At 33.0% G+C, this 15,463-nt stretch overlaps 2 protein-coding genes and 1 long non-coding RNA gene across 3 annotated transcripts in view; all 3 read right to left on the bottom strand.

The window, feature by feature from the left end:
* Positions 1-19: 19 nt before the first annotated feature.
* Positions 20-524, bottom strand: LOC136980337 (uncharacterized). Its single transcript, XR_010881544.1, has 3 exons — positions 440-524; positions 202-351; positions 20-132 (listed from the first exon to the last, which is right to left on the bottom strand). It is a non-coding gene; the product is annotated as an uncharacterized lncRNA (long non-coding RNA).
* Positions 525-3,220: 2,696 nt separating this feature from the next.
* Positions 3,221-4,317, bottom strand: LOC136979907 (nuclear pore complex protein Nup153-like). The gene has a single exon (XM_067275940.1). The coding sequence runs from the start codon at positions 4,237-4,239 to the stop codon at positions 3,400-3,402; it is 840 nt and encodes a 279-aa protein (XP_067132041.1). The 5' UTR covers positions 4,240-4,317; the 3' UTR covers positions 3,221-3,399.
* Positions 4,318-8,435: 4,118 nt separating this feature from the next.
* The window catches only part of LOC136980224 (uncharacterized), a 68,398-nt gene continuing 61,370 nt past the window's right edge, over positions 8,436-15,463 (bottom strand). The window contains exons 10-13 of the mRNA XM_067276317.1: positions 13,133-13,191; positions 12,986-13,052; positions 8,719-8,837; positions 8,436-8,597 (exon numbers count right to left, since the gene is read on the bottom strand). Of these exons, the coding sequence (XP_067132418.1) occupies positions 8,542-8,597; positions 8,719-8,837; positions 12,986-13,052; positions 13,133-13,191 (301 nt within the window). The 3' untranslated portion in view covers positions 8,436-8,541. The remainder of the gene's footprint in view (positions 8,598-8,718; positions 8,838-12,985; positions 13,053-13,132; positions 13,192-15,463) is intronic.

Genomic DNA, 15,463 nt, shown 5'->3' with positions numbered 1-15,463 from the left:
ATGTCATAAATATTACCATGATACATCTCTATTTATATAAAATAACATAGTCAATGCAATTCGTTTGTATAAATTACAATGATCAATTCCAGCAGCAAACAGAGAGGATACAAGATGCAAGACACCGGTTGTCTAGCAAAAAAAATCACAAAATTAATTTCTCCGACATAATTTAGAACTGTCGGGACATACTACACTTACCGACATATATTTGTGAGATATCTTATCGGAGTTCGAAATCCCGAGCAACGGGAATAATACAATTGGAAAAAATGAAGTTATAGCCAGAGGAAGCAATTCCAATATCCAAAAAATTTCCATTACAAAGAAAATGTATAATCCTCTCGATTCCTGAAGATGTTTAAATAAAAATATCACGAGTAAAAATTTAATATTAACTTATATGAAAGGAATGTTTGAATAAGATAAAATTACATACCAATGAATTATTCCCTACAATTATAATGGTTGTTAAAATCAATGGTACGAAACAAATTACGAATATTTTGTGAATGGGCCGGCAAATCGGCCTAATAGATTTAATACGTCTACTTCTCGTAAGCTTCTTATTTACTTCCTTCATTTTTCTAGTCATTTTGGCTTTTCGAAAAAACAGAACGTCTAAATTCTAATTTCAATCGATTATTATTTTTGAATTTCGGGATTCGTGATCGAAAGAGTCAACATTTGAACTCGATCACAAGTTTATTTCAGTTGATTAAATTTTTCTTAACTTAACAATAAAATAAATTATATTAAATATTTTCAAGCTTTTCAACTGTATTAATAAACAACCATCCAAATAAAATATAGTAAATATTTTAAGTTTAAATACCGAATGCCTGTACCGAATGTTTATTCAATTTTTAAAATTTAATAATATTAAGAATAGAAATAATTTATATTAATTTGAATTAATTAACATACTTAAAATTAATTGAATTCCAATATTGTTATTATTATTATTATTATTTCAATTCTTTTTGCTTTTTGGATACTAAGATGGTCTTTTTTTTAATCAAGCGTATTATGGGTTTGGTCAGGCCCGCAACGTGGCGGGCGTGAGGCGAGCCATTGTTTTATTAAAACATAAATCAAACATCAATTATATTTAATATCTAAATCCTATATAAATTATAGTGGTTTCATTGGTTATATACTAATTGTACACCCAACATCTTATGGTGACCGAATGGATAAAACTGCTGAACACTGGTGGCTGATCTCGAGTTGGCGCCTCACGAACGGGCTGGCCAGGTGAAGTTTTCTGGGTTTTCTTCACGTTTGTAACACCTGAATATGGATAGTTCACCTAAAAGACCTGACGGGAGGCAGATTTTCCTTGGTACATCGTCCACGTGTTGCGTTGCCGTACACCAATAAAATAAATTTTACCTACCTTTGTAATTTAGTTAGGGCGCCTTAAACGATTTCCGTTTTGGTGGGAACACTGGTATGCCTCAGCTACTCACTATTGTTGTTCGGCTCTTTGTATCCATTTTTATTTTTTCTGTACTAAGCTACAATAAAATAGGGAGACGTTCACGTAGAAAATAGAAATGAAAGACCAAATGAACGCCTGACGTTAACAAAAATAGTTGTGTTCATTAAACGGCGTAAGCCAACTCACCGAGTCACGTAAGGGTTTTACCTGGTAAAAATTCACGACTGTGGCTGAAAAACTTCTTTGAAAATTTTGGGGTTTCAGTCGTCCGAAAAATTCGTGGGGATTTTTCGACCCGTCGAAAAATCCCCTTAAGACCCCTCAAGCTACGTAATTATAATAGGACAAGAAAGAAAACAAGACGCTTATTTGGCGGCAATAAAAAAATTCCGCCTGTTTTTTCCTTATCTCGAGAACGGAGTTAAACAGATGAAAGACGAGACCAAATATAAAAATTTAGGGCAGCAGGAGACCCCGACTATGTACCAGGTATGTACGAACTCGAAATCGTTTAATTTACAAACGTTTACGGTTTACTTTATAAGCCTGCCTCGGGTTTTATTAAACTAAGAATTTCCGAAATCCCTACAGTTTGTGAATTCAAACCCGAGGCACCTACGACCAACAATCTCGTAGGCGCTGGGCAACACGACGGCCACCCACCGAATGCTTTCAATATGCTGTTAGTGTAATGGTTACGAAAAAGTTTAATTTGCATAAATTTAAGCTTTTGTTATACTGAACAACGACATTCGTTCGGATCAATTTTATCCTAAGAAGTATAAAAGCAAGGGATCATAGGACCCCGCCAAGTTTGATTTATCCACCCGCAAGTTTCGCCAGCACCTCACTGATAACGAGAAAGGCTTAAGTTTAAAATTTGAGCTCTCTAGACCCGGCGGTGTTCATTCTCTAAGAGCATCTGCACCGCCGAATGAATAAGAAAGAGAAAAGTCACAGCTTTTATGATCTTTGCACTTTTCAACTGCTTATATTTCGGCAATCCCTTTACAGAAAATCCTGAAATTTTGCACGCTACCTAAGATAACAAGTATCTTTCGAACGAGTAATTCAAATTTACTACAGGCGTTTAAAAAACGGAGAAATCGGCAATTTTGATTCCTGTATCAGCGAATTTTCCACTTGGCGCTGTGTGACTGCGATACTGCAGACGGCCCTTTTGCTTCGAAATTCGACGCTGTAAAAGCGGGAGAGCAGTTTTGTTGGTAAACCCCCGAACAGCTACTATATTTTCCAATTCATCGTACTCATTTTAGTTACTTTATCGTCCGTTTCTATGCTAAAAATATTCACGTTATTGTAAACCTAAACGATGACAGGGATGGAAATAAATATTGATAAATGTATTAATAGAAACGTTTTCATGAATCTAAAAGTGTGCAGTTTTAAAATTTATTTTGATAATTCAAATTGATATACAAAGGTTATACAAACATAAGTTCGAGTCCTTATTTCTTTATTTTCTTCCCTTTATTCCGACCAGGAACCATCATGCAACTTGAAGTCAAAAAATTTTGATAAATAGCCAATCTTAAAAATTAAATTTCATACCAAAATTTATTAAATATGAAAGTTTATATGCACTTCAGAAAATTCGATTTACAAATTTAATTGTTGGAGTAATTATAATTCTGGCTCGGACGTATACTGACTACAACGACAGTCGAACACCGGTTTAAATACAGTGTAAATGTCCGTACTATATAAGTTGCTTTGTCCATTTATAGACGATTAACAGAGTCTTTAAATTATTGCATTCGTTATTGACCCGAAGGAATTTTCCACCAAACGTAAAGACACCGGATGACGTGGAAAAATTTGAAGCGTTGAATTTAACACCTTCGACTGGTTTTGAATCGATTGCCTCGCTCCCAAAGGTGAATTCCCGCGACTGCTTGCTAGTGCTAAGGCCACTGGAAGGAGTCGTTCCAAATTTAAATCCCGAATTGTTGTTGTCGAATGCCGTATTTTCCAGAGAAAGGGAAGAATTCTGTTTTTTGTTGCTTCCAAATATCAGAGAACAGCTGTGTTGAATCCGAAGGTTTAGATGTAACACATCTCAAAGTTTCGCAAGCAAAACATCTTAATGCGCCGCTAGGATTCTGAGCAAAACAGACGTCGCAGTCCCAAGAGTCGGGTGTCGATTTAAATTTAGTGTCAAATTTAGTCGCTGGCGCCTGCTCTGCAACGGGTGATTTCTGACGGGGGTTCGGCGTTCCACACGCCAAACATTTTGAATCTGTCTCTTCATTAAAGATCGTACAGACGGGACATGACCAACTTCCCGATAATGGTTTAAATTTATCTCCAAATTCTTGCCAAGAACTAGTAGTGGCTTTAGTAGAAGGTATAGAAAATGAGTTCTCGTTCTCAGCTTTTTCTTCTTGTTTAGAAGATTTATCAATCGTCTTCGAAGTGATATTAGATTCTAATTTTTTATCTGAAAATCCAGTCTTTTCTTGTGTAGAAACTGAGACATCAGTTTTTGGGGTCTCACGGGAGATACATTTCGTGTCGTCTTTCGAATTCCTTACAAAGTAGGCGGAACATTCCCACCTTCCGGGAGCAGGTTTGAACTCGTCACCAAAACCAAGAGGTTTAATTTGTTTCTGTTCCGTAGAAGTATCTGGTTCTTTCGAAGCGGATGAAACCTGTTCCTCGGTACAAGCAACTTTTTCATTAGACGAATCGTCCTGTTTTGATTTTTCATTTCGAGAGGAGTTACTCAAAGAATCATTTTCTTTAATGACTGGTGAACTGAAAGCGAAGCACATTTCCTTCAAATTAGAAAGCCGAGGTGGAGAAGGAGCATTATGTCGAATGGACGATGAAACTTTAAACCGAATCTCATTATTCTCTTCTACAACCTCATTCGTATTTGCTTTCTTCGAACAACGAAGGGCTGTATTTGTCCTCGCTTTAATCTATCCCGTGGCCTCGATTGGCACTCTTGCCGACGAAGTTATACTTATATCAGACGATATAGTGACAGGATTAAAGATTATCTTATTTGATACCCGATCTGACGATATTCTAGAATCAAAATTTTTGCGGATCATAGGCGATGAAGGAATGATTATACCACAGGTCGGAGGCTTACGTAATGGTAGCTGAGATTTTGGTTTGTTAATTGCAAAATTGTTGCACGAAGAATTCATTTTTCGCCTCAAATGTGATTCAACAACGGTTTCCGTTGGAATCTTTTTCGCATCCGCTAAAGGAGTGGACATCTTTTCTAAACATAATAAAATTCGTTTAGCCATTGTATTCGTGTAGTCAAAATCGTTTTTTGACGAAGCATCATTCACTTTCAATTTAGTATTTGAGGCGTTTGTGTCAGGACACGATATCGAAGATAATATACGTGATCTGTTCCTAGCAGATGCTCCGCCAAATGTTGTTTTACCCTCATAAAATGGGGAATGACGACAGTTTCCTCCCGAATGAGATACTTCACCCAATGATGGAGCTCCAAAACTCGATAAGTTAAATGATGGTTTTCTACCAGTAAATGTTGGCTGTGGTCTGGCTCTCTTATTTGGGCGCACAATTTTTTTCTTACACCACGAATGCAGTTCACTCCGATTAAAATTTGAATCTGTTCCACGAGTAAGAGACTCGGCCTCGACAGATATGTGCCTTTTCACTCCTTTGTTTTTAAATTCTTCTTTCTTTATCTGATGCAAAGTTTGCTGTGACTCTGTATTATCTTCCAAATTCCGACTCGTGGGAGTCTGAGTCACATTTAAATCTGATTTGTTTGAAAATTCACGTAATATCCATGACGGCACAAACATATCTCGCAGCGTTGACGCTATTTTCTGAAAAAACCTCTTGGATCGCTCGTACGGTTTAGCGTTGTGTGCCGTATGCCTTTTGAGTCTAGTCGACATTTTGTTTTTTTTTCTTCTTTTCTCTCTTTTTCTTCGATGAAAACGAATCTTATATTCTAAACGAGTAAAAACGATTGTTTTGTAACAATATAATATTAAATATTAACAAATAAACCGTTTCGAGAGTGAATTCCTTACCGATACGCAATTTTAATTCACAGTTTTAGTCTTCGCCAAAAAACCAACAATAATTATATAATTTTATTTATTATTATTATTATTACATAATAAAATATATATTATAAAATATTTTGTGTGTTCAATTTTAAGCATACTTTCTAATAATTTCATCGGTTATAAATATATATTTTCAAATATTAAATTAAAATATAATGAAATTTAAAAATTTTCTTCTTGAGATATATTTTAAATTATTTTTTTAATAAATTAATGGGTAAGATTTACCCTCCGAATGAGGGGGTGGCGGGAGAAGCCAGAGGAGACGGTTTCGAAGGTGAGCGTACAATCTGTTTTTTTCGGCCTTCTACGCGCCACAATCAGCCCCGGAGGGTAGGGTAGGTTAGGTTTGTCGGACAAGCCGCGAAAGCGGCGCGTAGTACCAGCCGACCGCGAGCGATAGCGAGCGTGATCTTTATACAGTGAAATCAGTAACTTTACAGCATTTGTTGACCAACGACCATGCTGTCCGTCTGCCCCATCCATTAAGGCTGAATTTTGTGACAAAATTGTTTTTTGAACATTTTGTTGATCGCTTTGTGGGGCAGATACATGTTCCGAAACAAAGTGCTGTTTTATTTCATTCAAAGTTATAAAATCTCGGCTGCAATCTCCACAACGATACACTGTCTGCCATTTTATAATTTAATAGAACCGCTCTGACACCTGGGTAACTTTGGTAAGTACCGCAGGACAACTGGTGACATCATAACAGTGATTTCTAAATGCGGTTAGTTATTTAGGTCACATTTTCTAAACGCCTTGGTAACTACCGGCAGTTACCAGTGTTACCGGTTACAATTTCCAAACGCACCCTAAGATAAAATATTGATCATAAAAAACAAACATACTCACGTTAACGATTACTTTTTTTATATTCGATCCTACTTTTTTTCCCTAGCTTGGTAGATTCCAATTTCAATATTTGCATGTCCTTTCTTCCCTAATGTTGTCGTTTCTGCTACAACCTTAGAGGAGTGTTCGGCTGCCTTTTTATTCGCATTTGCTGTTGCCTTTTCCTATTCCTTCTCTATTTTCAGTATTTGCTTCTTATTAAAGTTCGGAAGTAGTGCAGACGGAACATATTGTAGATCAAACCATTTCGGAGTTTTTCCAGTCTCTGGACACATCGCAACCAATTGTTTTGCGAAAAATTGGAAACTCTCTCCTGGTTTTCTTTATACTTATTCGATCAGACATATGCTTCGGACAGTGCCGAAAGCCGTAATTCCATTTTGCCGTACATTTCAAACAATTTGAGGGCGAACGAAAGACAAAATACGACCAAAATGGACATCGCCAAATATGCTTTTGAATGTTTCCTTCGTATGCTGAATACTTATTACCACTTTTACAAATCTTAGAAAACATGATTTTAAGTTGCTTCTATAGTATAATTTACATGTTTTAAGCACACGAGTTGCACCTTGCATGAGTTTGTTGTAGTCCTAATTTTAAAACAAATTTAAAGCCATTATTAATATTGCCACGCTAATTTCAAATATTCATTTTCATCTATCTATTAAAATTTACAGAGTTTGACCTAACAAAAATTCACCGGACCTAATTTCTGCATAACTACTAAACACAAAATTATCAAAAAAATTGAAAAATTAACATTTTTAGTTGTTATTTGTATCAAATTCACAAATACTATTGTTTAAGAACAATCTATTTACGTTTTTAACTTTCTTTTAAAAAACTATTGAAAAAATAAAAATCAAATATTCCACTATAGATACAATGCAACACTGTCGGTATCGTCTACCTACTTGTTAATTTGCATATTTCCACAAAAACTACCATCTACCATGTCATATTTTACAAATTTGCATAATCTTTCACATTCTTTACATCACGTTAAACGTCAGTAAATTACATGATTATCTTCCTCTATCGGTATTACCTCATGACACCCAGATTGGAGATTACCGGAAGCGCCGCCATCTTGGCACCAAGGGTTACATTAACCGTGTGTTTCCCAACCTTTTTTGTGCTATGCCCCACCTAAGCCTTTCTAAAATTCTCATGCCTTCAACATATACGTTGAATTCTTTTGGAAGGTCTGTCATTGTCGTGTTCGTTGAAGTTTTTCTTGCACTTAATTGCCACACTGTTTTATTGTAACCACGATAAAACCCAATCCTTTCAACAAAGTCTTTTGCACTTTCCAGTCATTGCCAAACGCGACCTGGAACACCACAACTCACGTCTACCCACCTGGAAGTCTGGGCAAAGAATGTCCTTTCTCCTCTTTCACCGGCCTCAGGGCCTTGTTCGTCTTTTTGTTCTCAGTGGTTCCCAGAATTGTTAATCCCACCCCAAGGGAAAAACATTATAAAGGGAAGTTCTAGAAGAAAAGGGAAACAAAGAACAAAGAAAATTAACTTAAACTCTGGACGAGTCCATATTTCGAATTGCCCCACATCGGGAAACACTGTATTAACCATTTTAATATAGTACATTTATTTATTTACAATATGAATTTTTGTATCACGATATAACAAATATACTTCTTACTATATACTGGATGAATTATAATTCTTTCCTCCACAAAAACGTTTTCCACGTTTTCAACCCCCGAAGGGGTTGAAAACATTAGCTGTTGTAGAAACACCTATCACCGTATCACGATATTTAATTACATTATAAATAATCAGTCACTTCGCTTATTGGCAGATCTTTAATATTATTGCTTGATTGTATTGAAAAGAATTTTTAAAACGGTAGTCGAGTGATTTTTAGATTTTACTTCAATGTTATTTTCCATTTCATGTATCACCACTTTCAAATATACTGTTACGTAAAAATATCTTTTTAAATATTTTAATATTAAAAAATCTACATTAAACTTTTCTGTTCTTTGAAAATATTTTCATATGACAATGTAATTCAAAGTATTACATTAAAAACAATTTATTTAATAAATTATACAACAGAAATATGGAATTAATACATTTTTTAGTGAGATAGTTAAAATCCATTGTCTATCCAAATGCTGAGATTTCATAAAACAACTGCAACGTGATGAGTTGCTGGCCAGAGCACCTTTAATGATTTACCTAACAGAAGCAATTATCAAATAAGAATTATTTAATGCAAAACTTTGTCAAATGAGTCTACTTACGACTCTGATAGTTTTCTCTTAAACTTATTACATGTATATTCAAGTATCATCCATACCTTGAAATACAGCTTCATTTGTTAGTATATTTACTGAATGTAAAGTTGATGGAGAAAGTAGCCACGTCTTTTGCAAACGTTTAACTGCTTGTTGTGCTGGATTCCAAATTTCATTCCACCTATAAATTTATTTATTCTTAATATTAGTTTATAAATGAAAATATACTAATGATCTCATGTAATTAAATTTTTAACATTTAACATTTGAATACAAAATCAATTAAAATAAAGGAAATGGGAACTTAACATTTACTGGTTTAAAAAAAAAGTTTGTACAAATACAATCATAAAATCTTTCATTCAAAAACTTAAGTAGTAAATTTTACAAATGGTAATTAATAATGGAATCGATTATGTGAATGTTCAAGCAAATACTTTTTGTTTATAATAATCAGTTTATTTTCAATATCGATTCAAAATTATATTCTCTCGTCATAAAAAATCATCTAGTTCAAGGGTTCCCAAAGTGGTCCATTTGAACTTTCTAGGGGTCAATAGTTTCAATAAAAATTTGGGGATTGATGACAGCAAAAATAGCAGTAGTAAGGGGGTCTATTTGTTATTTCAAAATATCTATGATTCCAATAGGTACCTAATTTAGTAGTTAAATAATTCAAAAAACACATTATATACCAAACTTGCAAACAAAAAGGTAAAGTATGTAATTAAAAGAGTTCAACACATAAGATTGCATGAAAATACATGTAGCACAAACATGTCTGTGCATTGCATATCAAACATATCAAAGCAAGCACAGACGTGAAAAAACCATTCCGTGATCACGCTTGCTCACGGTGGGATGAGACGATATTTGATATTAGCAGAATCTGTCAGTTTTGTACGGCCGTGCTTTCGTAAAACACTATAAATTGGTTCGTTTGATATGACATGTACTTATTTGTGATTTGAACTTTGAATATAATTATTTATTGAGCAGCAGTACTACAAAAAACTTCTGCTTCAATAAGTACATACTTTATTATTTTTTTTTTTATCACAGGGGCTGTCGAAATTGCTTGTTAATAAAAGTTTTTTCTTCAGATGATAATATGACTGAACCAAAAAATAAAAGCAGATAGTACTACTTGTCTGCATTTCTGCAGCACAAATGAGAATCTCAAGATACAATTCAAACAGGGTTATCAAAAGTTTTGGCTGCAACAAGATATTCCACTTCTGTACCTGGCTCTATGAACTGTTGTACAAAAGTATTTGCTAGCATTTCCATTGTTGTATCTGTAGAGAGAGGCTTCAGTACAGTTTAAAACCTGCTTCAGAACAGACATTGATTGCATATCACTGATCGTGGAGTGGAATGCAACTCACTAATTTAAAACCATACAATAGATAAACTGTTGACAGATCACCAGGTGCACCCATTTCATTTAATTCAGTTTTCCAAGCTAATTTATTTGGTATTTTTATTTTTATAATTCTGATTAAAATCTTTTGTTGTTAGTTAATTCTTTCTGAATATGTTAATTTTTTCTTTTCATTTTTATGTTTAATAAAGTGATTTCAATATTTGTACTTATTTTGAATTTGCATATTTATTTCATAAATGTCAAAAATTAAAACTCTGCTTGTATTTTTTGCTTTAATTTTCGTTAGTGTAAGTTTTGATATTAAATGTTGCACAAGATAAAAGGACTATGGAATATGGCATTTATCTTTTTCAATCATTAATTACAAGTAATTGAAATGAAAAGTTTGATATCTAGTGAAATGTTTAATATTGAGTACTGTACAAATTTATTAATTTGAGTAAGTAAAGTAAATGACTAGGGGGGGATCAACAGTTTTAAAAGTTTTTGGTAAAGGGGGTCTGTGGCCAAAAAAGTTAGGAACTCTTGATCTAGTTTATAAAGTTAAAACTTCAATTTTATAAATTGCTTATCAAAGACCCTAAATTATAAAGATAAAAGTATCTTATACAACATTCTTTTAAAGTAGAGAAGCCTTTGCCCTGAGTAGGTCCTTTCTCATTTGTTAACATTGTTGTCATTTAAACTGACACAAACTGTAGTTTACATAAAACCTCCGATATAGTAAATCTTTTTACTTAAACCAGGGATGTCCTACCTGTTTCTTCTTCTGGGCCAAATTGGAAGAAGTCATGGAGTTTTGGGCCACAAGTATATTATATATGCTTGTGCCCAAAACTCCATGACTTCATTGGGCCACAAATATATTATAGGCTATATAATTGTGGACCAATCCTTAAATATACAAGTATATTTAAGGATTAACATGTCTAGATTATAGTAATAAGTATTAAAAGTTTATTACAAAAAAAGAATATTTTAAAATATTACTTCTACAGACACTCAATTTTTACTTAGAAATAGATAAATTCATTTATTATAAAGGAAACAAATAAAAATTTATTTGAAAAACACAAATATTTGTTTTCTTTGGGTCTCTAATTAATAAAAAGTGATGAAATACCATTTTAAAGTGCATTTTTATTTGACTAATATATTTATAAATAATATGTAGCCCAAAAAGTAGCCAATGCACCAAATGATATTTTTTACACCAAACTAAAAAAGGGTAGCCAAATTTGGTGCAAATCTTGCACCAAATCTACATCTTGCAATTCTGGAAGGAATACTAAATAAAGCTGGAGTTGGGACTCAAAGGATTATAGACCCAAATTTAGGAAAGGAGAGAAAGGCCAAAAGATAAAAACTAGTGAGGAAGGTTGGAAAATTAAGGGTAAATATTTGCATAACAGAAGGTCTGTTTAACCTTCCTCGCTACTTTTTATCTTTTGGCCTCTCTCCCCTTTCCCGAATTTGAGTCTATAATCCTTTGAGTCCCAACTCCAGCTTTATTTAGTATTCCTTCCTCATTCACACATTTCCAAGTATTTGAAAATATTTCCTTTCCGCTCAAAAATAAAATATGTATAAAGGTTTATGGCTTTGTGAAACTTCTTTTTTGAGTTTTATGCTGTTGAATAAATAAATAAAAAAAAATAATTTGTCGGTTTTGTTTACACATTTATTGGGCCGCACTGGAACGTGCCTTGGGCTGCATGCGGCCCACTGTGGGTTGGACACTCCTGACCTAAACAGACCCAGATCAGATGCCTGAACTGGCCAAATGAGTCCTGATCACTATTGAGAACTGCTGGCTTTTTATAGTTACAAAATTTTAGAGATTTAAGAATTAGCAGTAACTGCAATAGTGTATTATAGCAGGCCTGGCCAACCCAAATTGTTTCGCGGGCCACTTTGATCATGCATAACATTACAGCAAGCCACAATTTATGCAAACATGCTTTTAAAAAAGTAAAACAAATACAAAATGAATAAGAATTTATTGTTATACCAAGAGTTTGTACTCGCACTTGCGCATTATAACAACAACACACGTAAATTTTCATTTACCGTATTTTACGGACTATAAGACGCACTTTTTTCTTCGAAAAATTGCCTCCTAAATTCAGGTGCGTCTTATAGTCTGTAGCGTCTTATAGTCCGTAAAATACGGTATTTAATTGTTTTGGTATACACATAACGGGAAACGAAAGTTGAAATAGATATATAATATCGCTTAGCGAGCCACACAATTTAACGTGACGGGCCACACGAAGCCTGCGGGCTGGCCATGCCTGTATTATAGAGTATCACAAGTGTGGGACAGAATACTTGAATAAATTCATCCATTCCACGTTAAAGCACTACAAAGTTGTTATTAAGGCTTGAGATGGTCCAAAAAGTACTAGAATTCAATTCAATGAAAAATAACTGTTTATTTTTTTTGTTTTCATAACTAAATAGCAGATTCTTGTAGCAGTGCCCACTAACACTATAGGTAAGTTTGTGTTGTGAAATAACAATTAAATTCAATATAGCATTAAGTAAGCAATGTAGTGTGTAATAAATTGCAGTTTTTTTTGGCATTATCTTGGTTTCTTCTCTATTCTATGTATGCTAGTACAAATTGTAATCACAGCTTAATTATGCTACTTTGTACATTTACTGAATGCTTTTATATATATATATATATATATATATATATATAGTTACTATATATGCTAAACTTCAAATAAGTATCCTTTTCTCTGCAAAGTTTTCTTGTAATATTTTAAAAATTTTGGATAAATTGCACTATGTTTTCTAATTTTGCAATTTCAGCAGTATTTAATAAAGATTTTCTCAAATTTTAAAAAGTTTAAATTACTTCTTGTCAAGTATTTCCTGCAATCCTTGTTTAAATGGTGGCCAGGGATTAATAATTTCTATTAATCTTTATTTACCTTTTTTGTGTTTTAGGATGAGGATCTATTTCTTTTAATTCATCTGTATCCATCACAGAATAAATACCTATATAAAATACAAAACACATAAGAAAAAGCCAAAGATTTTTGACCAATTTTAGAAAATACAAGCTTGATTAAAATTACCACTTGAAATATTCCATTCAAATTTAAAACCAGTTTGATACATGTGTCTTCCCAAATTTCTGAAAATCATGATTAAAATTAATATACAGAGAAATTTGTCAAAATACATTATATAGATTTATAATTTCGTTAGTCATCATCACAACATTGTATTAAAATAAAAATTTCATTTAAGAATATTAAATATAATATTTGCCAAATTACCATATTTAAAAATTTTTATTAGAAATTTTATTTAATTACATTCATTAATAATTAAAGAAATTTACTATAAGACAAAATATATTTCCATTTATTGAATACATAATTATTATGTATACGAGAATAATTCAAATGGAAACAATTTTGTTATAAATTACATTTACTGCATGTTACACAATAACATTTGTTTTATTTTTCAAGAAAATCTCTCTCAACAGACTTTATCTAGAATGTCACTAATAACAGGATACTATCTAGTAGAAGAGTTTAGAGGTTGGTTGAAGAGTTATTTTTGTGTTGCCTTTTTCATGAGCTCATCATTTCGAAAAGTGGCTTCTTTCAATGGCCTGAAAAGATGGTAATCATTTAGATATAGGATAAATCTTTAGGACTTCTATCTTAAATTTTGTGATCATGGATACCATTTGATATGAGGAATGGAGAAATTTATTGTCATCATATTTGCAGCTGATTCTTTGAGACAGCAATTTGAAGCATTTATATCTAATTTCAGACTATTCTCCAACTGGTCTCAATAAAACCCTTACTGTCCCAAAACACAATCAACATGACCTTTCTAAATGATGGTGTCATTAAAAAGTTTTTAGGTTTATATCAAATTACACATCAAAATGTTGAAGATGCAAGCATATTTTTTGGTTGTTTTGCCAGAGCCAAATTTGCACATAAGATAAACAAGCTGCAGCTTTGGCCATGCATTAGGAGTCTATAAGCTTAGGGCCTCACATTTTTATGTGTATCATTGTTTGATAGAAGGAAAGAGTCTCATATATTACAGCTTAGGGCCACAACAAATCTAAATCTAGCCCTGGATGGAACCCAATAAAAATCTGATTAAATTTCACATTTCTAAATTGACATACAATTTGACCAAATACTGAGAAATTTGTTTTATACATATTAAATATTTGATTGAAATTAATATATTTCACATATTCAGATAAAATTAGGATTCAATCCTATGTCAAGTCATTCCTAGAAAAATTTATAATAGAATTCCAGATCTTTCTAATTTCAAATTTAAATTATAAAAACATTAAGTAATCAATAAATGACAATGTTTACTTATGGTAAGCAATTTGTTTATCTTTAGTATTCAGACTTTTCTAATCAAAGCTACTCAAGCAATTGGTAATTGTAATTTTGCAGATTTATTTATATTCAATATACAGTGGGCGATCGATTAACGAACATAATCCATTCCAAGACTTTGTTCGCTATCCAAATTGTTTGTTAATCGATTATTGATTTACCATAGGTTTTTATAGCAATTTGATTAATTCGTTCTGGAAACCCCCCAAAAATAAAAAAAATATATACTTTCTTACTACATTTATTTATATGTAATAATTTCAATACATATATACACAATCTTGCATTTTTATTACTCGCATTTTTTCCATTTGTGGGGTTAAAGAATCTGTCTAATGTCAATTGCGTTTCTCTCTTCTTCAGGTTTTTTCAGAAGTAATTAACAACATTGTAATTGTATAGATCCCTAAGCCTATTAACCTCAACCTGGTTTGGATGACATTCTAAAAGCATTGATCCGATATCCTCCCACTTCTTCAAAAGATCTTTAATAGCAGATATCGGCACTAATCCTCTTTTTCAGAAGAAAACCTATCTCGTCGAGTTTCTTGGTGTTCTTCATTCGAGAGTTCTTGGTGTTCTTCTGTCGCCAGATCCATTTCAGGTTCCATTAGGAGCTCTTCAATGTTCTTTATTTCTCAGATGTGATTTTTGTTACTCCTTTAGCTGCTTGAGTCTTCTTGATTATATTGTATCTTTCTTAGATAAGATTGAACTGCAGCCTACTGTAGACCTGTTCAAGCCAGACTGCCCAGAAACATCAGACATCTTCTGCCCACTCTACCTTTGCTATTATACTCTCACCTTTCGAAAATAAAAACCCACGCAAAACTTAACGAGTGCCCACCCGACAGTCTCGCAAATATTATAAAAGAATTGTTTCTGTCAGAAAAATAAAAAAATTGAAATTACAAGGGAAAGTTTCAAAGTTTGGGGGAATAGTAACCAATCAGTATATACTGGGTTGAGCGTCGATGTTGACGTCTCCCACACTCTGGAAAGTTTCAAATTGTTGCC

This window comes from Centruroides vittatus, unplaced genomic scaffold (assembly GCF_030686945.1).
Source record: "Centruroides vittatus isolate TY-2023 unplaced genomic scaffold, ASM3068694v2 contig_1159, whole genome shotgun sequence".
Taxonomy (NCBI): Eukaryota; Metazoa; Arthropoda; class Arachnida; order Scorpiones; family Buthidae; genus Centruroides; species Centruroides vittatus.
This window is presented reverse-complemented; position numbering and strand designations above follow the sequence as displayed.